This window comes from Mustela putorius, unplaced genomic scaffold (genome assembly GCF_011764305.1).
Source record: "Mustela putorius furo isolate JIRA1106 unplaced genomic scaffold, ASM1176430v1.1 tig00003853_pilon_pilon_pilon, whole genome shotgun sequence".
In the NCBI taxonomy this organism is placed as follows: Eukaryota; Metazoa; Chordata; class Mammalia; order Carnivora; family Mustelidae; genus Mustela; species Mustela putorius.
Window position 1 is genome coordinate 29,934,078 of NW_025422005.1, and position 26,285 is coordinate 29,960,362.

Genomic DNA, 26,285 nt, shown 5'->3' on the forward strand with positions numbered 1-26,285 from the left:
GTGCACCTGATTTGTGTATATGTTAAACATCAATAAAAAGGAGAAATAGAGAATGTATTATGGTCCCATTCTATTAAAATTTCTTCTGTTTTTGTTTTGTTTTGTGTTCTGTGTTTTGTTTTTCTCTTTAGCTTCGATCCTCAGCACCAGGGGAGTGCCACCAGGTTATGAAGACTCTCCAGGCCCACTATGAAGATTTTTTGCAGGATAGCCGTGACTCTCTGGTCTTCTCAGTATCTGATCGTTTGCGCTTGGAAGAAGAGGTGGAGGCTTGTAAAACCCACTTCCAGCACCTGATGAAGTCCATAGAGAATGGTTTGTGCCTTGGGAAAGGGAGAAGAGTGGTGGATTAAGAGCCCTGAAGGGTTCTCCTAGACCTTCATGAAGGCTAGAAAGTACCTCCTTTTTACCATTTGAGGGGCTCAAAACTTGAGAAAGGGAAAAACTTACAGAGATGAATTCTCAGAATCAGATCATGGTCAAAGAGGCCCTATTTCAGGCATTATTGCTAATCAACGTATCGCATTTTCTTGTGGCTTTTGCATGTTTGGATCTTTAAAGATGAGTATACAATGCAGGGAACTTAGGATCAGGCAAAATGTTCCCCCTATATAAGGTCTTGCTTTCATATGTAGAATATCAGATCTGCTGCCCTCTAAGGGTGAATCTATTTTTCTTGGGTTTGTTGACCTCTCTTGTGGTGCTTCATGTTACCCTGTGCTTCTGCATTTACAGAGGACAAAGAGGAAACTGTGGCCAAGATGTACATTTCAGAGCTGAAGAATATCCGACTACGGCTGGAAGAGTGTGAACAGCGGCTGGTCAAACGAATTCAGTCTCCAGCCAGTTCTAGGACTGACAAAGATGCCCGGCAGGACAACGCATTAAGGATTGCAGAACAAGAGGTAAACCTGAAGAACAGGGTGGGTGCTGGCTGCAGTGTAAATGCTTTCAGGGTGAATTGGATGACAAGACAATATGGAGCTTGTACCCTCTCTTCCTTGGTGCTGTCAGCGTAAGTGGCGGCCATTTGTTACTGGGCATCATGGCTGCTCTCAGACCTCTGGTGAAACCCAAGAGCATTAAAAAGGGGTCCAGGAAATTCATCTGGCACTAGTCATACCAGTATGTCAAAATTAAGCACAACTGGTGGAAACCTAGAGGCATTGACAATAGAGTGCGCAGAAGATTCAAGGGCCAGATCCTGATGCCCAGCATTGGTTATGGGAGCAGCAAGAAAGCAGAGCACATACTGCCTGCCCAGTGGCTTCTGGAAGTTCCTAGTACATGACATCCAGGAACTTGAAATGCTGCTGATGTGCAATAAATCTCACTGTGCAGAGATAGCTCACAAGATCTCCTCCAAAATCCACAAAGCCATGGTGGAAAGAGCAGCCCAGCGGGCCATCAGTCACCAATCCCAATGCCAGGCTGTGCAGTGAAGAAAATGAATAGATAGCTTGTTGTGCACCTCATATTTGTGTTAATAAAGCCATAAAACTACAAAAAAACAATGTGGAGCTTAAGAAATAAGGCAATAGACTCATGGCATTCCTACTTGAGAATTCTTCCCTGCAACCTGCAGATGCCTTTTATCTATGGCAAAGCATGATTTCAGCTCCTGGTGTGTTTCTGACTATTGATTAGTTTTCTACACAGTTGGGAAGGCATACAGACTGGCAGATTGTTCTATGCACTGCATTTGGGCTACATGTTTTAAGCGTGCTTAGCAAAGATGCTGCTGTCTGCTCTATCCCTGATGTGCATGTGTTACTTTCTGTGACGTGGTTGCCATCAGCCATCACATGCAAAAATACATGCAAAAAATACAAGGGAAGACTCAGATTCTACTCTAGGCTCTGATGCACACTTGACTTTTAGCAAGTTAACTCTCATCCTAGTTTCCTTTCTTAGAAAATGGAGATATTGGATGAGTCCAAACTATATCACAAAACTTTGGAAGTTAAATGACAGTGTATACATAATGAGTTTTCTGAAAAAGTGAAATGCCATCAAAATGTAGAGTAGTATTTTTGAAATATAAGCAAATATTAATGGCTTTGTTACCTGCTCATAGGCATGTAAAGAGAGTAAGGTCTTTGCTTTTGGCTTATGGTGTAGTTAAGAATAAAACGTTGGAAGTCACAATTAGGACCTTCAGTATAAGAGACGTCATAAGATAGTATCAAGAGCACTTGCAGGTTTCAAAGCAAACATAGCTATAGAAATATAGAGTATCACTAGACCATTTCTACTTGGGACCATAGGAGAGAGCTCTATGAAGAATAGTAGATTTGATCTGGGAGCTTAAAGGAATAGAAAGGACTGGCAAAATTAGGAGGAATGATTTTTCTTACCTTTCTCAATTATTCCTAAGCTTGAAGAAGAGATGATCTTGTGTCCTTAGTGCATGACCTCAGGAGGCATGTCATATTGATTTGTCCCATTACTGGTGATAACTTTTTTTTTTTAAAGATTTTTTTTTATTTATTTATTTGACAGACAGAGATCACCAGTAGACAGAGAGGCAGGCAGAGAGAGAGAGAGGAGGAAGCAGGCTCCCTGTGGAGCAGAGAGCCCGATGCGGGGCTTGATCCCAGGACTCTGAGATCATGACCTGAGCTGAAGGCAGAGGCTTTAACCCACTGAGCCACCCAGGTGCCCCTACTGGTGATAACTTGTATCGCTTGTTGCTCTTTTCCCTTTTATAATTACTAAGCAAATTGTGGGGAGATACTTTGAGACTATATAAAAACTTGTTTTATATCACACTTTTACCAACTGGTTTTAGCATCTCGTGTGTATTCTTGACTGAATTAATTGGTATGACTGTTCCCAAAGGGTGATTTTCTAATTGTGACTTTTTTTACATTACTCCTATTATACTACAATAGAATAAATTTCTATTCTACCAAAAGGGAAGAGCTTGCTTCCCTTCCTCCTTTTTTCCTTCTTTATGTCATTATGGACTTATGGACTCTTGTGTTGCTTAAGGTTTGTCAGTTGTTATTCTCTTTATTTTGATGTTCAGAATTTCCAAAATTTAGCCATTGAAAGCTGCTTCAAGCTGACATCCCTATCATTTTAAAATGTCCCCACCATTCTTTGAGTGCTTTCTTATTTCTCAACAACAAAAAAATATTTCAGATTCGCTTTGCCTTTGCCAGCCCCACCTCTGTAATCAGCCATTTTTCCAAGGAGTCTCACTTCCTTTTGATGGAGAATGCTATTTAGAAACCAAGATTCGGATGCTGAGTATGCTCATTGTTATTGGGGTGTCATTGTTTCTAGGTCTGCTCAGTTGAGAGAGCTAGAAAAATACATGCTTATAAATACATACTTGTATACACATATACAAAAACACCCCTATGTCACACACACATTTATGTATATATATGTGTGTGTGTGTGTCTGTGTATAGGTATAATTATATAATAGGTGTAATTATATAATTTCATATACCTATACACACACATACACACACATATATACACATACACACATATATATGTATACATATATATATATATGAATATATCACAAAGGTTATATGCTGATATCGATCAATTTATCAATCCTTCTCTCTGGCACTCACAGACACACACACACACACACAGAGACATAACTATGAATTCCTATGTCTGTCTTCATCTGGTTCCAAACTAGTACCACAGGGTTCATACTAACCTCTCTTCTTTCCATAATTGTAACTCCCTTCCCCAAGACTGAAAAACCTACTTTACGTTATCCATAGTAAATTTACTTACTGCTCAGTTCTAACATGCAAAGATAAGTTTTTTTTTTTAAGATTTTATTTATTTGACAGACAGAGGTCACAAGTAGGCAGAGAGGCAGGCAGAGAGAGGAGGAAGCAGGCTCCCTGCTGAGCAGTGAGCCCGATGCGGGACTCAATTTCAGGACCCTGAGACCACAACCTGAGCCGAAAGCAGAGGCTTAACCCACCGAGCCACCCAGGTGCCCCGATAAGTAGTTTTAGAATTACTGACTCATGGTACTACAAAAAAACAAACCTACTAACTAGAGTTCAACATTTATTTCTGGTTCCTTTTGTCTGTAGCCTGCAGTCCAAATACTGTATTCAGAAAATACTTGTGTGTATTCTTCCCATCCTCTCCCATCAGCACTATTTTGTAGTTTATTCAGCTACTCCTTTATATGGGGGCATTTAGGTTGTTTGCAGTATATGCTTATTACAAACAAGAATGTTTTTCTAACTTATGTGTTCAACTCTGTCTCCATCTTTGTTGCATATCTTGTTCCTGACAGCGCACTCAAGAGGATTTACAGCAGCTGAGGTCAGAGTTTGATGTTGTTTCCACGAAATGCAATAGCTTTCTTCATCAGTCTCCATCTGGTTCGAGTGTCCCAAGTCTGCGCTCAGAGCTCAATCTACTGGTGGAGAAAATAGACCATGTATATGGTCTGTCCACTGTCTACCTGAATAAGTGAGTAAGCTGAGGATTTGGATCCAAAGGGCGGTATTTTCACTTTGTGAGAAGGGCCTGAAGTGTTCTGTGAACCATCCAGAGAGGTTGCAGATCTTCAAGAGCATGTAGTCATAGAAATGAGACCTTGGCTTTAGTTCCAGGCAACATGGAGCGTGTTCACTGGGGTCCAGTGAAAAAATGCCAGTGACACAGAAAGGGAGATGTTGCAGTGTTAGGACTATTTTGTACTTCATTTCTGTTTGTTTAGATAACTCTGAAAAGAAAAGAAAAGAAAAGGGACACTAAAGAATAAAATAAAAATTTTCAGTTAAACTAAATATAAGTTTTGAAGGCTTGCCCTCTACCCATCATGGCCATGAGGTGTCAGAGATCTTAGACTCTTGTAGTGTTGAGTGGGTTTCTGGCCTCGTATCATTTCTCCCATGAATCCACCACATGTGTGCATGTCCCATTATCACCTAGAACTATATTTTGAATTGGCTTAAATTGGCAACACGTTTACCATGCTTTCTTGTTTTTGTGAAACCCTGTCATCATTTAGTAATAGTAAAACTGATGTTAGCAGTTATATTTGGGAACCTCTCTACAGCACTCCAAGTCTGTGGCTCAGCTCTTTCTGTGTGTTAACGAAGGTGACTTTACCCTCATAGGCTGAAGACAATCGATGTTATAGTACGTAGCATCCAGGACGCTGAACTCTTGGTCAAAGGTTATGAGATTAAGCTAAGTCAAGAAGAAGCAGTACCCGCAGATCTCTCTGCTCTGGAGTCCCATCGGTCTACGTTACGGGTTGGTTGCTCTGAGTTTCATAGGAGCTTGACTTAACATATCCATTGCTTTGGGTTAGCAGAGAAATGCAATTTTGGATAGCATGACAGTGACTGAAGTTTGCATTTGAATAGGCAGAATATCATATTTAATATATTTTAATGTGGATTCAAAGAAGTTGGGACTGAGAAATAGGTCTAACTGGAAAGGGAAAATAAAGGACTATGACTTTCTATTTATTTTCTCCCTATTCTCCCCAGTAAAATCATAGCCACATCAGATACAGTCATGGTTGTACTGTAAGTTTGTAAATCACTTAGCTGTTATCTCATTGATTCTCACAGAATTGTGAGGTGGGTAGGGAAGAGATTTTTATCTCCATTCACAGATGAGCAGAATGAGATTCAGACTGCCTAAACAATTTATCTCGGTTTCATAGCTTGTAAGTGGGAGAGCCAGGTTTCAAACACTAGTTCTTTGCACATGTCTCTGTACTGTACTGCCTGTCCTGGGCCGCCTGGTGTGCATGAGCACTGTGGAGATGTTTCTAGCACAAACATTATAAGGTCTGGTTTCTGAATTCCAGATATAATGTGGAGCCAGCTGTAGGCAATGTCCTTGTTTTCTACCTTACTCTTTTTTGGCATGGAGTATATTTAACCTGTTGCTGTACTTATGTTTCTATAGCACTGGCTTAGTGATGTGAAGGACAAGAATTCAGTGTTTTCAGTCTTGGATGAGGAAATTGCCAAGGCCAAGGTGGTGGCAGAGCAGCTGAGTCGTCTGACCCCAGAGCGAAACCTGGATTTGGAGCGCTATCAGGAAAAAGGCTCCCAGCTGCAGGACCGTTGGCACCGGGTCATTGTTCAGCTGGAGACCCGGTGAGTGGTGACCTCATCCTTTTTTTTTTTTCTTTTCTTTAAACCTATTCAGGAACTAAGTTTTAAACAGAAGTTAAATTATATCTGTGTATTCTTACTTAAAGTCAGGAAGTGATAGAGAAGGTTACAAATTGAATGACAATATGAATTCTGGACAAGAGAAATGATAGAAAATTGGCACTACCAACCCTAAAACAGACCTGAGAATTGCTTTCGGATCAGCAGTGATGATCTTGTTAGCCATGCTGCTCATGTTTGAGTTTTTATCTAGTTAAGGCCTGAAGACAATGACTCCAACTCTGAGCCATTTTTCATAGTGGGGCTTTGCAGAATTTCTTGCTTCCACTTTCATTTGCTAAATCAGCAGTTTTTATTTATTTATTGTTTTAGATTATTTATTTATTTATTTATTTGACAGAAAGGGAGAGAGAGAGAGATCACATGTAGGCAGAGAGGCAGTCGAAGAGAGAGTGGGAAGCAGGCTCCCCTTTGAGCAGAGAGCCCAATCCGGGCCTCGATCCCAGGACCCTGAGATCATGACCTGAGTCGAAGGCAGAGGCTTTAACCCACTGAGAATCCCAGGCGCCCCAGTGGTTTTTATTTGTATTAACTGAAATCCTTCTGTTGTCTGAGTTGAATAAGAAAGATAGAAAATGACCTTTCTGAGGCTAGGCTGGGTAGGCAAATATATGGAGAGAGGAGTTCTAGCAGCTCTTAAGTTTAGATTGATTCTCTATAATTGAATTACTCTCCAAAGTCTAGTTAGACTAATGAAAGTGATATAAGAAACTGTTACCAAAATTAACAGAAAATAACTATTTTCGTCCATCTTTCCCCAATAAATTACAGCGCTCCCTAAATCATAACTAGGGTACCTGTTAGGTACTGTCATCAGGAAACAGAAGTGTATAACCAGCATTACCTTATTGGCAACCTGGCAGTCCTTGGCAACCTAGGTAAAAATTTGACAAGGATCATCATGGGATGCTCCTAGGCAGTGTCCAGGGCTAGCATCACAACTGCACCTTCACCCCACAGAGCACTGGGTACAAGCATAGGTCTCAGCCTTGTACTGTTGTTCCACCAAAAAAAGATGTATCCTCTGTGATCAAACCCAACTAGAGGAAGGGGCTAAGGAGGGAATCACAACCATTTATTTTATTGTTTGTACTGAAGTATCTGATGGTAGTTTCTTTTCCTTTGCTCCTCCAGCCAATCTGAGCTAGAAAGTATCCAGGAAGTTCTGGGAGATTACAGAGCCTGCCATGGAACGCTCATCAGATGGATTGAGGAAACCACTGCCCAGCAGGAAATGATGAAGCCAGGCCAGGCAGAGGATAGCAGAGTGCTGTCGGAGCAGCTCAGCCAGCAGACGGTGGGTGTGACAGCATGGTGTAAGTTGGGGGGCAGGAGGGTTAATTCATTGTAAAAGAAGATGATGGACTACCTATTAAGCTTCCCCCAAATGGTAAGACATTCTGAGCCTCCTCTTCTGAAAAGAGTTCAACCAAAATGGTCTCAAGATGATACTGGTTTTGCATTTAGGCCAGACACACTCATTAGGTGCCCTCCGGTCATGAGTTGTAGTGACTATATTGAAACCATAGATTGGACAGATTAAAATTATCTCGCTTCATTTCGTTTCTTGATAACTGCATTTGATCTTACGAGGATGAGAACACAGGGCACTGACAGCCCAGAAAGATGTGAACAGACAAAAATTATTTGAAGTGGTTTTTCCTTGTTAGCATTTTGATGATTGTTTTTGTTTTTGTTTGTTGTTGTTATTGTTGTTTTGGGGGTTGTTGGTGGCTTGTTTTGTGTAGCATTGCAGTTTAGAGTATGAAGTCTGGTGTTAGATTTCTTGGATTCCAGTTCTGGATCACTCACTCACTAAGATACCTTGACCAAATTACTTAGCCTGTCAGTATTCTACTTCCTCATTAACAAAATGGATATAGTTCATTACTTGTTCAACCTGTCTCACTCATAAGGTTATTATTGTTAGGGTTAAATGAAATGATACATATAAAATATGCAGAACAGTGGTTTCCGAAGTGTGGACTCCTGACCAGTAATATCTGCATCACCTGGGAGTTTGTTAGAAACACAAGTTCTCAGCCCTACTACAACCTACCAAATCAGAAACTCCAGGGGTATGGAGCCCAGCAATCCATATTTTATATAGCCTCACAGGTGATTCTGATGTAGCTAAGATTTGAAAACTGCCTTAGAACATAATAAATGCTCAGCTATTTTGACGACAATAGGGACAGTGATAACGTTGTGATACTTTCGTTTCTAGGATCTGTTTGCAGAAATCGAGAAGAATCAGTCAAAGCTGGACCAGTGTCAGAAATTTTCCCAGCAATACTCCACTATTGTAAAGGTAACTCTAGCATATCCCCAAAGGTACATAAATGATCTCCAGCATGGGAAGATCTTCCTTGTCACTGTAGGTTTTGTTTCTGGAGAAATAAGTGCTGCTGCTAGCAGCTGGCCCCATCCTCCAGTTAATGCAGATGTGTAGTGTTCCTGACCCTACATTTGGGAATGCTCAGAGGGTACCAGACATCATCTCTGATTCAAGGAGTCACTCTTTGAATGATCCACGGGTTTTTTAAACTTGCCATGTCAGAAACAGAGTGTTTTGAATTTCCTCTCATATATACTTTGCATTGTCTTGCCTATTCCAGGAAGTAGTGTCCCATTTTCCTACGTGTGAAGCAAAAAACCTGGGAGTCATCTTTAATTCTTTGCTTTGCCATAAACTCTGTGTTGGGTCTGAGAATCATTTGGCTTCATCTTCCAGTATGTCCTTAATCTATCTTTTGTTACACACCCACCTGCGCCCATTTCCCTGCTTTCCACCTAAGTAAGGAATCTTCCTTAGACTGTTCTAATACCTCTGAGCTGATCTCTTGCTGTTACCCTTGTCCCACAGGCTATTTTCCCACATAGTAGCCAGACTTACCGTTTTAGAACATATTGCCTGTCACTGAGCCTCAGACATCATTTTATACACTACCAGAAAAGAGGAAACTGCCAATTATGCAAATACCATTGATTGTAAGACATATTCTAGTTTTAGAGATGCTAAAATGTGGGGGAAATGTGCACCTCATAATAGCTGAAATAAAGTAAATTGGATCATGTCATTCTTTTGCTCAAAACTGTCCAGTGACTTCATATCTTATTCATAACAGAATTCTAAAGCTGTATATGGCCTCTGAGGCCCTGCATGATCTGGTCCCCCCTCCCGATTTCTCTTATAATATCTTTAAATAAAAATGACCTGAGATTATTACATATTATGTTCCTTCCCACTAGAATGTAAATTCCAAGGAAACAAGTTTTTTTCTAACTTGTTCTCCACTATATGTACAGCATTCAGAGCAATACAGGTACATAGTAGATGCTCAACAATACTTTCTGAATGAGTGAATTTCTTTAGTTAATAACTGCTGAATAGGGAGCCCAGTGTCAGGCTTGATCCCAGGACCCTGGGATCATGACCTGAGCCAAAGGCAGGAGGAGCTTAACTGATTGAGCCACCCAGGCATCCTAGAGAGAGGGAGTCTTAAGTAGACTCCATGCTGAACACCGAGTCCATCACAGGGCTCAGTCTCATGACCCCGAGATCACTACCTGAGCTGAAACCAAGAGTCAGACGCTTAACCAACTGAGCCACCCAGGTGCCCCACTATTACTGTTTTTTAATAGGCTACTTAAGGAACTCATTGTATGTTTTCCTTCTGCCTAGAGTTTTCTAAGTAGAAAACGGAAATCATGACATTGTAGGCAAAGGGAACTGCATAATCAAAGGCACAGAAGAATAGAAATATAACGATTATATGAGGAAATAGCAAATATGCCGGCATAGCTTGAAGGTGTATGGTACATAAGAAGCAGAGACTATGAAAAGGGGAGGTTGAGGCCAGTCTGTGAAAGGCTATGTCTAATTCTTTTTGCTTTACCTTCTCTTCTTGTTCCTCATTGTGGGATGTTAGAACCAGGAGCATCAGGATCATCTGGGAGCTTGTCAGAAATGCAGAATCTTCCACCTGCCAAATCACAATTTCAGTTTCAGCAAGATCCCCAAATGATTTGTGTGCATGTTGGTATTTGAGAAGCTCTGCTCTAGATCTTTGTAAGCTTTCAAACAGAGGAATGAAATGGTCATCTTTGTGTCTTAGAGAAGTTATTGTGGTAGCAGGATAGAAAATAAATTAGGAAGAGAGCAAAGTAGGAGAGTGGTAAGAGGCTCTTGTGCCCTTCCACATGAGATGTGAAGAGGGCCTGGTCTGGGGTTGCAGTCTCAGGATTGCAGAGAGAGTGTCAGCATAGCACGGGGACAGGAGAAGAGCGATGGTTTAGGATGACTCTGTTGCTCACCCACTGAGTAATCAGTGAAACTCACCTCCTGTCTCTGGGCTTCGTTTTCCCAGTGGATGAGATGAAAAGGATGGTCAGCAAACAACAAACTGCAAACTCAAGACTCTGCAAACTGTGACCCACAGGCTGAACGGAGTCCACATACCTATTTTTCCATGGCCCATGAGAAATGGCTTTAAAAAAAAGTCGAAAGACGAATACTTCATGACATGTGAAAATTCTATGAACTTTCAACTTTCAGTGTCCATACATGATGTTGTATCATAACACAGTCACACCCTTTCATTTGCTGATTATCTACAGCTTCTTTTACCCACAATGGCAGAGTTGAGCAGCTGTGACAAATCGTACAGCCTAATAGTTTCCATGTGGCCCTTTAAGGAGAAAGTTTGCTAACCACTAGTTTAAATGATCACCAAAATCCCTTCCAGCAATGAAATACTGTGATTCTATTGTATGAGTTATGTGACCTGTAAAGCCTTATGTAAATATAGTGAACTATCTTCCTTCCCCAGGACTATGAATTGCAACTGATGACATACAAGGCCTTTGTGGAATCACAGCAGAAATCCTCGGGCAAGCGGCGTCGGATGCTTTCCTCCTCAGATGCCATCACACAAGAGGTGAAAGGCTGGGAAAAAGACACGCCGCTCTCTTCCCTTAAGGAAAGATTTGTTAGTTGGGGCCCTGACAGTTCTATTTAGAGCTCATCTTTCTATGGAGCATGTGATTTCATGAAAACCTTCTTTTATTTTCAACTATTGAAATACACTTTTCTGGCAGATAATTTATCTAAATTGTTGTTGTTGTTTGTTTTTTTGAACCATAGTTCATGGACTTAAGGACTCGCTACACAGCACTGGTGACCTTAACCACCCAGCATGTAAAATATATCAGTGATGCCCTCCGGCGACTAGAAGAGGAGGAGGTGAGGACAGCTGGGTCCTAAATCATTTGAAAATAGAATTAAAAATCCTGTCAGCCAATTCTCCTTATTCATGTCACTCGTGTTCTGGGACACTGCTATGCACACTGCGTTAGGGAACGTGGACTCTTGCATTTGAGGGAAATACAAGATTAGGCTCCTGGAGGCATCTGATCACACATTTCTGTCAAATAATACATAATCTTGTTATATTTAATAGATTCTGTTGATTCAGGCCAAGCGCACTCTAACTCACACCTGAATGAAGTTTATTTAACATACGTTCTCTCTGTAAGGCACATCCCAGCCTTCTTGTGCTTAGGAACACAAGAAAACAGTTCAGCCTTATGCTTGGGTACATTTTAAGCTGTGAAATCACCAACAAAAATTGTGAAAAATATGCCACTGAATAGACTGTGAAAAGGACACTTGTTAAGAACTCTATAAGAGCTGAAATAAGAAGGTAGAGTGTCCCCTTGTTCTGCCTTAGCTGGGAACTCTGGGCATATGACTGCGAAATGAATGACTGCGAAAACGTATTGATTTGGGGTTTACAAATAAATTCTAATGAGTAGACAAATTCACAAATCTAGTATTTGTGAATAATGGGGATTAATTCTATTATGTCCAATACTCCCACCTTCAAGTATCTTCACTGTAGAGATATTATAAGTATGAAGAAAGAAAATGTGAGCAAAGATCCCTAATAAAACACAATTTCTTAAAGGGAAATATTAGAAAATACAAATTCCATACAATGGAATGTTATGAAACTGTTAAAAACAATGAAATAGGTTTATTATATATTACATTCTTATAATAAAGTAAGCTAGAGAAAAAAAGATGTTAAGAATATCATGAGGAAGAGAAAATGCATATACAGTACTGTACTGTATTCATTGAAAAAAAAAAAAAGAAAAACCTCCTGTGTGGGTGGAGCTGAGCAGTTCAAACCCATACTGTTCAAAGATCAGCTATATACCATATTTCTGGGGAAATAAGAATAAAGAGAGATACATTATACATTTCAGATTATTTGAAATTTGTTGTAATGAGTATTTAATCTTTTTGTAATTCTTTTTTTTTTTTTTTTTAAAGATTTTATTTATTTAGGTGAGAGAGAGAGCATGGGAGGGGAGAAGGTCAGCGGGAGAAGCAGACTTCCTGCTGAGCAGAGAGCCTAATGTGGGACTCAGGGTCATGACCTGAGCTGAAGGCAGTTGCTTAACCAACTGAGCCACCCAGGCGCCCCTTTTTGTTATTCTAAAAAAACTTCTGTCTTTGAAAAATAAGTTTCTGCAAGTTCACCCACTTTTATAAAAGAAATGCTATTGGAAACATTAATTTATACCAATTTTTTTCTATATGAATTAGCAAAAAATTTATTTGTGTTAACAGCTGCCTCACTTAATCTCTGTAGATGTCAGCTTCTTTACCTAGACATCTAAGAATCATGAAAACAAAATGCTCTTTGAAGGGGCGCCTGGGTGGCTCAGTGGGTTACGCCGCTGCCTTCAGCTAGCATTATGATCTCAGGGTCCTGGGATTGAGCCCCACATTGGGCTCTTTGCTCAGCAGGGAGCCTGCTTCTCTCTCTGCCTGCCTCTCTGCCTACTTGTGATCTTTCTTTGTCAAATAAATAAATAAAATCTTTTAAAAAAGTGCTATATGTAAAGGGTTCCTAAAAATCAATCAATAAAAAAATAAATAGTAAATAATTATTGGACGTCCTTCATTTATTAAAAAATGCTTTTTTTAAAAATAAAGGTGCAAACCTAGATATGATGAATTTAGCTGCTAGTTTCATACAGTTTGACACTTGTGAACAGTGCTCTAAGTTAGGTAAATTATATTTATTTTAGGGTTACTTTAGCTTCCTGTTGATTTAGATAACTTCCAGGTCTCTATTTCAGGAAATCAGAAGTCAGGCCAGTTTAATAAGACATTGACTAAGATACTGATTTTTTAATTCTCATTCTAGAAAGTTGTAGAAGAGGAAAAGCAGGAACATGTGGAGAAGGTTAAAGAACTTTTGGGCTGGGTGTCTACCCTAGCAAGGAACACCCAAAGCAAAGCTACCTCATCCCAGACCAAAGAATCAACAGACATTGAGAAAGCTATTTTAGATCAGCAGGTGAGTAGAAGGTCCGTCTATCTCTTGTTGGGTAGAACAATATGTAATAACGCATTAGGTGGGAATAAAACAGATCACATGTGGGCCACTCTAGGAATGATTATCTCAACAAATGTTAACTCCCAGGACTTAAGAAACTTAAGAAGTCATCTGTTCCTACTTCTACCTTCTTAATCAACTTTCTGTAGTTCATTGGTAATAGTAATCTGACCTAAGCTAGGTTTTTCCCTAGGATTTTTAAAATGTTATTTCAAATAATTTGGGTTCTTTAATTTCTTGGGTTCTGAAGTTGTAATCTTTATTTCTATCACGTAGGTTCTGGCAGAGGAGCTGACAACCAGGAGGGATCAAGTCTCTGAGGCCATTAAAACTTCGCAGATCTTCTTGGCCAAGCATGGTCATAAGTGAGTATTAAAAGAGTTTATGGTGCATTTAGGGGACTGAATCTATCTGAGTAAAACTTAGGGTCATGGTGAGATTTTCGGCTGTAGAGTTCAAGGCTGCAAGAGCCAGATTATGAAGAGCCTTGTAGTTCATGCCAAAATGTTTGCATTTTACCTTGGTGGCCATGGGGAGGGTCTTATTCATGACTGGATTTTGTTGATGAAGGTTTCTAGAAAAGTTTTACAGAGAACAAATTGACCTGGGGCCAGAATGGAGGCTTGAGAGACCAGTAAAGGGGCTATTGTAATGATACAGGTGAGAAATGATGAGGATGGAGAAGGGCAAAGGTTCAAAAGATACTAAGGATGATGAACTTAGAGTGTTTGGTGACGTGAAAATTGTCAGCTATAACTTCCAGGTTTCTGGCTTAGGCCCCTGAGTCTATGGTAATGTCACTAACCAGGATAGGGAATCCAAAAGCAGGTGCACATTGAAGGAGAAGGCAGCTTTGGTTTTAGACATTATGAATGTGAAGAACCCAGAAGATGCCAGAGTGCAAATACTTAGAATGTATTAGGAAGTACCCAATACATTAATTTACACCTTATATAGTTCTACTAAAGTTGTCCAAGTATGCAAATTTAATATTAATGAGAAAGTCTAAAGTCATCAGCATAGTAGAAACCTTGAGTGGATTAGCTTCTAAGGGTTCAAGGGTGCTCCTCAGCCTGCAAAGAGAGCCTTATACAAGTAGAGGGGAAAACTATGAGCGATACCTTAGAACCCAACAGAGAACAGAATTCTAAAAAGAAGGTGGTCAGAAGTCAAAAAAGATTGAGACTGAGAGATTTTTATTGAATTTGGCAAGTTGGGAGTTTTTGGTGACTGGTGAAAAGTTAGGGCATGATGTCAGATGGAGTATGATTGGGAGTAGGGAGCACATGAGGTGAGGAAGGTAGTGATAGCACAATTAGACTACTCCTTCAAGAAGCCTGGCCATAGGAAAGGACAGAAATAATAGAGTAAATAATTAAATAGAGTCTGTGTTCAAGAAAGGCTTATTTGGGGATGCCTGGTTGGCTCAGTCAGTTAATCGTCCGACTCTTGATCTCAGCCTGGGTCTTGATCTCAGGGGTGTGAGTTCAAGCCCTTTACTGGGCTCTGCGCCCGGGCACCTCTTAAAAAAACAACAACAAAAGAAGACTTGTTTTCTTAAAAGTTGAGAGGGACTTAGCTGTGTTTATAGACTGAATCTCAAGTACCAAAAGGGAGAAAGAGATTGAAGTAATGGGAGACAAGTCCCAGAAGATGCAGGAAAGGATAAAATTCATCAATGAATGGAAAGTACAATGCTAGACTGGAGTCAAGACAAATTTTCCTCTGAAGTTTGAGGAAAGGAAGGTTAGGAAAAGTGTGGGTGGAGGTAAATATGTCAGGAGCAAAGTCAGAAGGTGAAAGAATTCATTCCCAGTGGTCTGCATTTCCTCTTTGAAATAGGCAGAGTGGTTGTTTGCTATTGAGTTAGGGCAAGAGAATTAGGATTGATTGGGGCTTCCAAGAGGGTTATCAGGAAGCTCTGAGGTCCAGTAGAACCTAGCAACCAGTAGGATCTCTTCCATAGGGACCCCCTCCCTACCCCCAGGTGTGTGTGTGCGTGCACGCACATACACACACATACATACATGATATACTTCACCTGCAGGCGGGGGCAGAGAAGTTTAGTGGTTTGATTGATCTGGGGCAGGAGTTTCATCAGATTAGCAAAGACAGAGTTCAAGGATAATAGCAGGAATCTGATTGAGATGTTGGATTGTGGGGTCTGAAGTCCAGAGAGAAGATACTGAAGACCCTGAGGAGGACTGACAGATTAAGGAAAAATGGGGGAATTAAGGAAGGCTTCAGAAATCTCAGTAAGTTGATAGGTAGTTATAATATGAATCATAGGATTCAGTTTCAAGAACAATATAGAATGAGGTAAGGAAGTTGTGAAAGTCATACTGTATGGTGACTAACTTAAAAAACTCACTAGATTCAAGATCATGGTTAACTCCAGGGAGAAAGATAAAAGAATGGGGTTGGTGACAGATGTACTTTGGACTTTGAATATATCTGTAATGTCTTATTTCTGTGGAAAGGATCCAAAGTTGGGGCACTTGGGTGGCTTTGTTGGTTGAGGGTCCAACTCTTGGTTTCATTTCAGCTAATGATCTCAGAGCCATGAGACTAAGCCCTACATCTGACTCCATACTTAGCAAGGGGTCTGCCTGAGATTCTCTCTGTTTCTCCCCCTGCCCCCACCTCGCTCTTTTTCTCTCTCAAATAAATAAATCTTTAAAAAGAGAGAAAAGCATCTAGGGGACCTTAGGTGGCTCAGTTGGTTAAGCGTCTGCCTTGGGCTCAGATCATGATCCCAGGATTCTGGGATTGAGCCCCATGTTGGGCTCCTTGCTCAGCAGGGAGTCTGCTTCTCTCTTTCCCTCTGCCACCCCCCTACCCCCGCTCTCTCTCATTCTTTTAAAATCTTATAAAAAAGAAAAGAAAAGGATCTGAAGTACAATCTGGTACAATATCAAAATTTGGTAAAGTTGGGTAGTGGGTAAATGATAGTTTATTTACTTTCTCTTGTCTAAAATGTTTTATTTTGAAAAGAGAAGTGGTATAGAGTAAAGAAACACAACTGGAAAGGTAGGGTTATAATGAGAAGTTACTATCAAACAATAGATTCTTGAAGTTTTAAAGTTCAGAGGTAGAATAATTTTAAATGATGGCAGGTTCCAGTTTGCCATGTGTGGGTGCAGTTCAAGTGGAGTAGAGGCCATTTGGATTGGAGGCTGTTTGTATTGAGGTTTCAGACTACAGCATAGGCTTTTAGACACTTGGTGACAAGAGCATTGACATCACCAAGAATCATGACTTGATTTGAAATAGTCAGGAATATGAGCTAGATGCCCACGTGCTCGATGAATATGGAAGAGTGACCAGATGATCCGTAGTTAACAGAGACAAAGAAGAAAGCCATCCAGATGGAGAAGACATGACTTTGAAGTAATAAGGGAAAGTTTGGAGAAAGGTTTTTCTCTAAAAGAGCTTCAATACTTCCACTTCCAGGCTCTCGGAAAAAGAGAAGGAACAAATATCTGAGCAGTTGAATGCTCTGAATAAGGCTTACCATGACATTTGTGATGGTTCAGCAAACCAACTTCAACAGCTTCAGAGCCAGTTGGCCCAGCAGACAGAACAAAAGGTACTTTTAGTTTCTTTCTCCAAATGGGAAGGGTACCTTTCAAATGGTATGAAAACAGCTTTGCTATTTGAGAATCATGTTCACTAGCTTTCCATGACCAATGTGACTTAATTTTTAACTTCACCATAGCAGCCATTTGTCTTGTGTTTCTTTACTGGGGTTCCATGATGTATTGGTCAGTTAAGAATACTAGAAGGCACTCATGGCCAACCCTGTAGACCCTGGTTCACTATTTCTATTGTCTTCCATTTTGTAGCAGACCACAGTTGAGGAGAACATAAATCCTATATTATTTCTGATCACAGGGCAGCAAGATTACTCCTTCATGGCATTGTCACTTAAGAGTTGATAGCCAGGAGTTCTGACTATTGGGAAGAAAAAGCCATGTCCTCTTCCCCCATACTTTTTTTCATATCTAAATGAGAAATGTTCACTTCCAAGCAAGCTGGTGGATTAGCTGTACTGACTGAGACGCTGGTTCCCCTTACCCATGGTCATCCCATCATGTGACATCTTTACCAGTTCCCACTCATGTTCACTTCCTGGGCCATTTCAAAATTGTCAAGTTCCTCCTGGTTGTCCTGAGTTCTTCCTGGATACCTGTGTGTATATGTAAACTTACCATATTATATACATGTGTCTTTGGGATATATATGTGTGTTTGCCTGCTTATTTCCTATGTTGTGAAGCAATGGCCAACATATGTGGGGCAGGTCAAAATTTAAAGTCATGTGATTATCCAATTTGGTCTAGATGATGCTCAAAATGATATTCAAACAAAACATGCTTTGACTCTGGTCCTTGGATATGAAATTGGTGCATCAGGAGCTAGAGTTGTAAAGACCACAAGACAGAACCAGCTATGATTTATTTGGGAGCAAATTTCAGAAAGAATGTGCTGGTTTAGCATTCTCTGTGTAAGGTAGCCCACTTCCAATGGCTTATTGCTTCACCATATAAGGGAGTATGTGAAAAGTTTTAACAATTGCTTGCTGAGAACACCCAGTTCTCATTTTGAAAGGTTAAAAAAGGGGAGAACAGAAAGAAAGCCAAGCTGCCAAGCACCACTACATTGAGCATGATGTGTCCCCTGTTACTGTTCGTGTGTTTCATGTGAAGTATTGTTCTGATTAACTGACATCCTTGCTTACAAGTTTCACTAACCCTTTGGAGTTTAAGCACAAATGCACAAAAGGGAAAAGAGGACGACCTGTTTGGGGTTCTTTTTTGCAAAAAAAAAACACAAACAAACAAAAAACAGTCGCATGCTGGACGCTAACCCCAAGCTTACACTGTGTGTGCGATGCGGCTGAGCTGCTCCGTAAGGCTCTCTCTCTATCTGCCCAAGACGTGCTGCAACTCTGGTAAGTAGAAGCCTTTTACATTTCCCTTCCTCCTCTCCCTCTGTCTTGCTCTGCTTGTTTAGGTCAGAATGCCCATGTTTGGTAGGACTGAACTTGATTTCTCTGGATTATTTCCCAGCTCAGTGCTTCCTGCCTGTCCTTCAATTAAGAGAATACTGGAAGGAACAGCATGTAGTCTTTTCTCTTTGTCTAGCAATTGGCCAGACTTTAGGTCTCTCTTCAATGTCAGCATCTTTGAGACTCGAGGAACCTCAGAGAAGAAATTAGAAGTTCTCAAAAGAATCTTTTCCTCTGTCATCTTGTCAGCTTCTGAGCTGTCTTGACATGGATTTTATATAAAGAGTTATTCATACATCTCAAAGAGTTATGCTGGTGTGATTTTCCCTTCAATCTCTGTAGAACAGACACCTGGTAGATTCGTGTGAACAAACATTTGCTATATATAATTTGAACTGCTTTCTGGGTCAGAACAAAGAAGGGGGATGGGGAACAACACATTATATTTTAAGTAGTGTGATGAATTGTTATTTCATTATTTGAACAAATACAGTGGGTTAGGGATGTCAACCAATGTGTTCCCTCATTTGCCTTCCATTCTTTGTCTCTTAGAGCATGCAGCTAATTGAATTTGAAATCCTCAGTGTATGTCTTTAAAATCTAGGAGCAAGTAGCTTAAGGATTTTAAGGATTTCCTTACTATTTACCAACTTATTCATTAATTCAGCAAATGTTTATTGAGCTGCTGAAACTGGTCCTAGACACTGAATGGGTAAAGTACCTGCTCTTACAGAGCTTACTTTCACTGAGACAGAAGGAAATGCATTATTTAGGAGGTAGGGAAGTGATTGGCAGTTGCTACAACATCCTCTATGAATAAGTTCAGGAGTTAAGTTCAAGAGTTAAATAAGGATCAGAAAGTCATACTGACCTAAGAGGGACAGACGAAATCATCTATAGAAAATAATGAATGTGAACAAGAGGTAGGAAGTTGAGAGTAATGAAAGATTTTTAAATGGCAAAACACTTGAGTGATTTAATTTCTGAATACCATAATTCTGTGATAAAAGGCTTCAAAACAGAAATTCTTCCAGGAGTTTTTAGGGTTTAATGCAAGGGTAACTTTGGCAATGTATAAGATTTGTCTTATTTCCTGGACTTAGAACATAACTCCTGTGTATAATGTAACTCTGCCGACCTGTCATTCATATTTTTCTGGATCTGATGGCAAGGAGCAATGTGATAGCACAAGACTTAGAGTCAGACCTTGATTTTATTCTGGAACTCACTTGTTTTGTGACCTTGGTGAGTTACCTAATAACCTCACTGTGCCTCATTTTCTCATCTGTAAATTAAAGACTAAAATAATTCCTTTCATAGGATTGTTTTGAGGATAAAGTATCAGTGCTCAGCACATATATTAAGTGCCCCACAAGTCGTAACTATAAGTATGGTGCTTATATTAGCCATTATAGCCTGGACCAGAAGAAAAGTTGCTAGTAGTTCCAGAGGTAATGATCCCAGTCTGTTCCTTCCTTTACTTGCTTCTTCCAGTTCCCAGAACTAGTTTAACTCAGGGCTGCAGACTTGGAAGGCACTAACAGTGGCCACTGACAATGACTGCCCCACTTGTAAAACAGCTGCTTGAGTACTACATGCTGGGCTGTTTACAGAGATGCATACCTATTGTGTGGCTACTGGCCTTGCTTGAATATTTCTTCTAATCCTGTGAACTGGTCCTGCTCAACTCATTATCACTGAAATACTATTTCAAGAATCTTCTGCATGGGTTGCAACATTGAGAAGTTTGCTATGTAGAGTTGACTTCTCACTTCTGGGGAACTGGTATATTTCTAAAAGTATCTTTGTGGTGATTTAGTCTTAGAAATAGTTGACCTTTCACTTCTATTGCTTGCTATTTTGTAGAGCTTGTCACTCAGATATGCTTAATGCTACATCCATCAAGTAATAGGTGAACTTCTGGCCATGGTCAACATTCTGCAGTTTAGACAAATTCCTTCTTAGTATTAATGCTGCCGGGCTTTAGAGTGTTTCTTACACATTGGGGCTCATCCCAGTCTGGGTTTTTCTTGTGGTCAGAATTTGATATACTATAGTTCTGTGAACGAATCCTTTCAATAGCTGGGCTTCTCTGATTCCGTTTTCTCTCTCTCTCTCTCTCTCTCTCTCTCTTTTGTTTTTAGGGTTGCAGAGCAGTTGCTGGGGTGATTGACCTAGGCACAGTGGAGATATTTCCTATCTTCCGAGCCATGCAAAAGGGCCTCATTGACCAAGACACAGGCCTTGTGCTCCTGGAATCCCAGGTTATCATGTCTGGCCTCATTGCCCCTGAGACCAGCGAAAAGCTCTCTTTGGAGGGAGGTCTAGCCAGGAACCTCATTAATCCCCAGATGTACCAGCAGTTCCAAGAACTACAGGACGCTCTGTCCTTAATAAGTGGGCTTCGTGAGAGCAAAGGCCTTCTTTCTGTAGTGGAAGCAATTGACAAGAAAATAATCAATGAGAAAGTTGGACTGAAAGTCTTAGAAGCTCACCTGGCAACTGGAGGTTTCAGTCTCCCCCCTAATGAGGGCTGCATTAACCTAGAGGAGGCTTTTCACCAAGGCCTCATTTCTCCAAGGCTTCACTCAGTGTTAGAGTCTTACCTGAAATCATCCAAGAATTTGATAGACCCCAACACAGCTGAAAAAATCAGTTTGCTGGATCTGATGCAGAGATGTATTGTCCACCAAGACTCAGGGTTGAAACTGCTGCCTGTCAAGCAGTTGGCAGGGGGAATGGTGAGCTTGAAGTCAGGCCGGAAGGTTAGCATTTTCCGTGCAGTTCAGGAAGGCCTAATAGACAGACAGGTCACTGTCCGGCTGCTGGAAGCTCAGCTTTTTGCTGGTGGCATAGTGGATCCAAGAACAGGACACAGACTTACTGTGGAAGAGGCTGTAAGACATAATCTGATTGACCAAGATATGGCCTGTGCTCTTCTCATAAGGCAGCTTCAGACAGGAGGCATCATAGACACCATCACTGGACATAGGCTGACAATAGATGAAGCAGTGAACAATGATCTAGTAGCTGCTAAGATTGCCCTTGTGATTCTGGAATCCCTTTGGTCATTCATGGGGTTGCTGTGGCCTGAATCTGGAGAGATCCTCCCAATCACAGATGCCTTGGAACAAGGTATTGTGTCTACTGAATTAGCTCATAAAATCCTTAGTGGCCGACAGCATATTAAAGCTCTGTTTCTACCAGCAAGCACAGAAGTTTGGTCCTGGAAAAGAGCAGTAGAAGATGGTATGTTGGACAAAGATCTTGTCAGTAACTTAAAATCAATTTGTATACCTGATGTGATGCCCCACATGCAGTTAGCAGAGTCTTCAGAACGAAGCAAATGGAACATTCATCCTGGAGCAGTAGGTCTACCACAGAGCCAGAGTCAAACTGAGAGCATAGTAAGCCCAAGTGAGAAGCTGTTGTTTCAGCTGATGACTCACAGCTATATCAATGTGCAGGATGGACAGAGGCTGCTCCTTTTAGACAACGAGCTGATGGAGACACTGACAGCAAGAGGTGAATATCAAGCAAATCCTCCAGAAGTGTTTGAAGTTGGGCATCAGAGACTAGAAACTCCTAAGGAATTACAAGAATTGGCAAATGTCAAAACCACAGAAACTTTCTGTGATGGGCTGAATGTGAGGCCATGTGAATTCCAGGTTCCTTTCCAGAATGAGGAATATTCTAATCAGGGTGATTGCACTGAAGCAAAAGGCAAAATGACCACTGTAGAAATTGAAGCTTCCACTATGGAGAACCCTAAGAGGGACCTGTTTGTGGGGGAACAAAAAGTGAGAGATCCAAATGTTGATACTTTGATGGTTCTAGATAAAGGCAAATCAGAGTTAAAAGGCCAGTTGTTAGGCACCAAAAAGGAAGAATTAATAGGAATGGCTACCAGAGAGAATGTTAGCAGGGGATTTCTCCTTACGGCACCCACTGAGGAAGCTGAAGATGTGACCTTGGTGGTGAGCAAAGATCCTTTTCCTGTTGAAACACTGAAGGAAGAAGGGCAGACTCCTAGAAAGACCTCCTTTCTGTGTCAGACAGAACAAGCAGACACACTTGAAATTGAAATTCCAGGTGAAACTGGAAGGCCCGTCATAAAACCCCAAAGCAGAAAGTCACAATTTCAGGTAAAGAAAACTCTAGATTTAGAATCAGAACTGAAGTCTGAAAATGACATGGCTATTCTAGACAAAAAGAAAAGCTTAAATAAAACATTTTTGGATAGAGATGACCATAAACAAAATCCAGAAGGACACAACATTGTAGGCAGTAGTGTAGTGACATTAGACAAGACAGATGTGGAAGACAGTGGTCATGAAACCTCCCTGTCATGCAGTCATCCTTCAGAATTGCTTCAGGAAGCTACCTTAAATAAGTTATCTGCACAATTACTAGATGGTGGTATCATTCACAACCAAACAGGTCAGAAGCTCTTACTAAATGAAGCAATAGCCCGAGGTATTGTGCCCAGTCACACTGCTGTGAAACTTATGGGAAAACTGAACATGTTTCGGGGCTTCTTTGACTCTCAGACCTGCGAGTCTTTGACCACTGCAGAAGTCATTGATGAAGGTCTGATGGATGAGAAATTACTACATAATGTCCTCATGGCAGACAAAGCTATTAGCGGCGTTTTAGACCCCCGTACCCACACACTCTGCTCCGTGAAGGAAGCAGTTGCAGCTGGACTTCTTGACACACAAACAGCCTCCAGAATTTTAGAGGGCCAGGTGGTGACTGGTGGAATTGTTGACCTAAAACGAGGCAAAAAGGTTTCAGTAACTTTGGCCTCAAATCTTGGCTTGGTGGACAGTGCAGACCAGACAGAGCTTATAAATCTGGAGAAAGCTTCCAAAGGCAGAGATGCTGAGAAAACAGTTAGAGAGACATTTATTAGCTTACAAATGGAAACAACTGGAATTATGGACCCTGATAACAAAGCTCCTTTAACAATCATGCAGTCCATTGACCGAGGACTTCTGGAGAGAGAGGAGGCTATTAGGTTGTTGACTAAGCAGGTGGTAGATGGAGGTATAATTCACCATATATCTGGGATGAGAGTTTCTGTTGATAATGCCTTTGAGCATGGAATCATTGATGAAGATTTAGCCAAGCAGCTCAAAAAAGTTGAGAAGTTAAGCCTCTGTCGGTTTTTTCATCCTGAAACCAAGGAAACTATTTCCCTTCCTGAAGCCATAAAATTAGATCTTGTTACCCCAGACTTGAAAAGAGAAATCCATGAAATTCAGACTTTGACTGGAAGCTTTGTGGATCTCATTTCTGTCCAGAGATTGACCTTGGCAGAAGCTGAAAAAGAAGGACTGTTAACTAATAAAGCAATATTGTCTTCAGGAATGATGCATGGGATTGTAGATCCTGAAAATTACAGAATTGTTCCTTATTCAGAATTAGTAAAGAAATGTAAGATTGATATTGAATCTGGACAGAGATATCTAGAAGTAATTCCCTTCTCAGACATTAAAGATGAAGCAAGTAACAGAGTGCTTACATTGTCCCAAGCAACTCAGCTTGGAAAAGTGGACTTTATATCTACACTGAAGGTTCTGGAAGCTCAGGCAAATACTGGGGGAATCATAGATACTGCCACAGGGAAAAGACTGACATTGGCTTCAGCTTTGGAACAGAAAATAGTAGATGAAAACATGGCAAGAATTATTGCATCTCATCAGGTATTAAATGGAGGAATTGTTGACATATTTAATGATCAAAGAGTGACTCTAAAGGAAGCTGTTGAGAAAGGATTTATCAGCCCTGAACTGGCAACTATGATCCAGATAGATACTTCAGAATCCTGCAGTCATGGGGCTCAGGTTGAAAAGCAAGATGGGGTTGAAGTATGTGTAATAGAGAAGGAATTTCTAAGAAGGGAAATGTTAGTTGCTTGTAATCAGACTGCTGGAATGAGTTATAGTAAAGGAGCTGGTGAGAAATTACTTGAGATCAGAAGTCAGTCTGCACAAGGAAAGGTTAAAACAACAAGAGTTTCTTCCAGGGGACAGGCCAAAAAGAGCAGGGAAATTTCATTAAAGGAATTGGAATGCAAGGATCAAGATAAAAGGAGTACTTCTCCAGAAGCTGAAAAATCTGTCAGTATCATAATTCCTGGTGATGATAAAGATACATTGCTGGGCCAAGGTTCAGTAACAGTCTCTCACTTGGAAGTTCATGATTTTAATCTCAAAGAGGCGGCTAGTGATGACATGGAAAAAAACACAAATGAAATGCAAGAAAACATAGAGGCCAAAATGGAAATTACTTATTATATGAAGACGTCTTTATCAGGTCAAGATCCTAAAGAAATAAGAGAAAGCCAAGGAAGAATTATTTCAGGAGGACGAGAATCAGATTATGAAACTTCAGGCAAATTGCTGAGTGAGCAGATTATGCAGAAACCAATGAATACCAAGGAGAAAAGTAAGAGGGAGAAGAGGGAAATGATTATAGAAGAAAGTGTCAAAACACACAAGCCAATTCTTTTTGAAGAAAAGCTGAATCAAGAAACCATCATTAAAACTGACCAGAGATCCAATGTAGAGAGTCCACCTGTGGAAATAAACAGAAATGAAAGAAGAGAAGAAGCTGGTAGAGAGCTGGGATTTTCTATTATTTGTAAAACTGAAAACTCTTCCCCAATGATACTCAAAGGAATTTCTGTAAAGCAGGATGTTTTAACATTCTTCAAACCTAATCAGGTCACTGAAGAAGAAGGAAAAAATTTAAGCCCCTCCTTAAGACCAGAAGAAGATTTATCTCAAATTTCTGTTGTGGCCCAGAGTGAACCATTCTCTTCTACAACCCGAAGACCTGAAGGATTATACTACCAGGAATCAGTTGGAAAGGCCCAAGTTGCAAGCAAATCCCAAATTTCTGAATCAAACAAACCTTTCCAAGGAGACATCAGACTGGAGACCAACTCTTATCAAGACTCCTGGATTACTTTTAAGACCAAAGAAACCAAAGATCTGATTTGCTCTTCTAATGAATATAAAGAAAGATCATACCAGGAAGTACCTTTTGACTCAACAGGAACTCTTAAATTAGAAAAATCTACAGTTTCCACAGTAGACTCCAAAGAAGCCAGTTATCTGGAATTCTCACACAGCAAGGACTATCATCATCAGGACAGCAAAAGTGATAGTGAAATTTGTGGAATTCTCACATCTAAAATAATAACAACTCAGGAAATGACTGGAGAGAAATTTCTAGAAATGTCAAACCCTATAGATACAGGTGTAGAAGCAGCATCTTTTGAAGGCATGGTAACTCAGGGTGTTCCCACAGTCTTAGCATCCCTTCTTCCAGAGAAACTGTTCAAAGATGTGTCTCAAAAAGAGAGGGCAGAGCAACAGGATGCCACCATTAGTTCCACTATTCCAGAGACCAGTGAAGAAAAGCCAGTGCCACTCCCATACCCTACAGTGAAGATGGATGAGAAGACACCACAGGAAAAGCTCAAAGAAAGCCCTGGTGGTGAACAGACACCCTTCATGACTACAGCTGGGGGAAGGGGAAATGAAGGTGTAAACCCAGAGCCCTCCAGAACAGCTAAAGTAAGTTTTCCTGTGGTGTGTTTGTATATATATTTTGGATATAATTAGTTTAATGCTAAAGCTCTTGACTGGATA

The 26,285-nt window shown here is 40.6% G+C and overlaps 1 protein-coding gene and 1 pseudogene across 31 annotated transcripts in view; both read left to right on the forward strand.

Moving 5' to 3' along the window:
* The window catches only part of MACF1 (microtubule actin crosslinking factor 1), a 337,337-nt gene that overhangs the window by 189,456 nt on the left and 121,596 nt on the right, over positions 1–26,285 (forward strand). For 25 of the 31 annotated variants that reach the window (XM_045064242.1, XM_045064247.1, XM_045064244.1 and 22 more), the window contains 13 exons: positions 132–315; positions 736–905; positions 4,288–4,466; positions 5,120–5,258; positions 5,925–6,118; positions 7,331–7,493; positions 8,424–8,507; positions 11,029–11,136; positions 11,343–11,441; positions 13,420–13,572; positions 13,888–13,976; positions 17,065–17,200; positions 20,766–26,210. In XM_045064242.1, the coding sequence (XP_044920177.1) occupies positions 132–315; positions 736–905; positions 4,288–4,466; positions 5,120–5,258; positions 5,925–6,118; positions 7,331–7,493; positions 8,424–8,507; positions 11,029–11,136; positions 11,343–11,441; positions 13,420–13,572; positions 13,888–13,976; positions 17,065–17,200; positions 20,766–26,210 (7,143 nt within the window). The remainder of the gene's footprint in view (positions 1–131; positions 316–735; positions 906–4,287; positions 4,467–5,119; positions 5,259–5,924; positions 6,119–7,330; positions 7,494–8,423; positions 8,508–11,028; positions 11,137–11,342; positions 11,442–13,419; positions 13,573–13,887; positions 13,977–17,064; positions 17,201–20,765; positions 26,211–26,285) is intronic. The other 6 variants (XM_045064260.1, XM_013045642.2, XM_045064261.1 and 3 more) reach the window with 1 other exon arrangement.
* LOC106003724 lies at positions 918–2,502 on the forward strand (annotated as a pseudogene).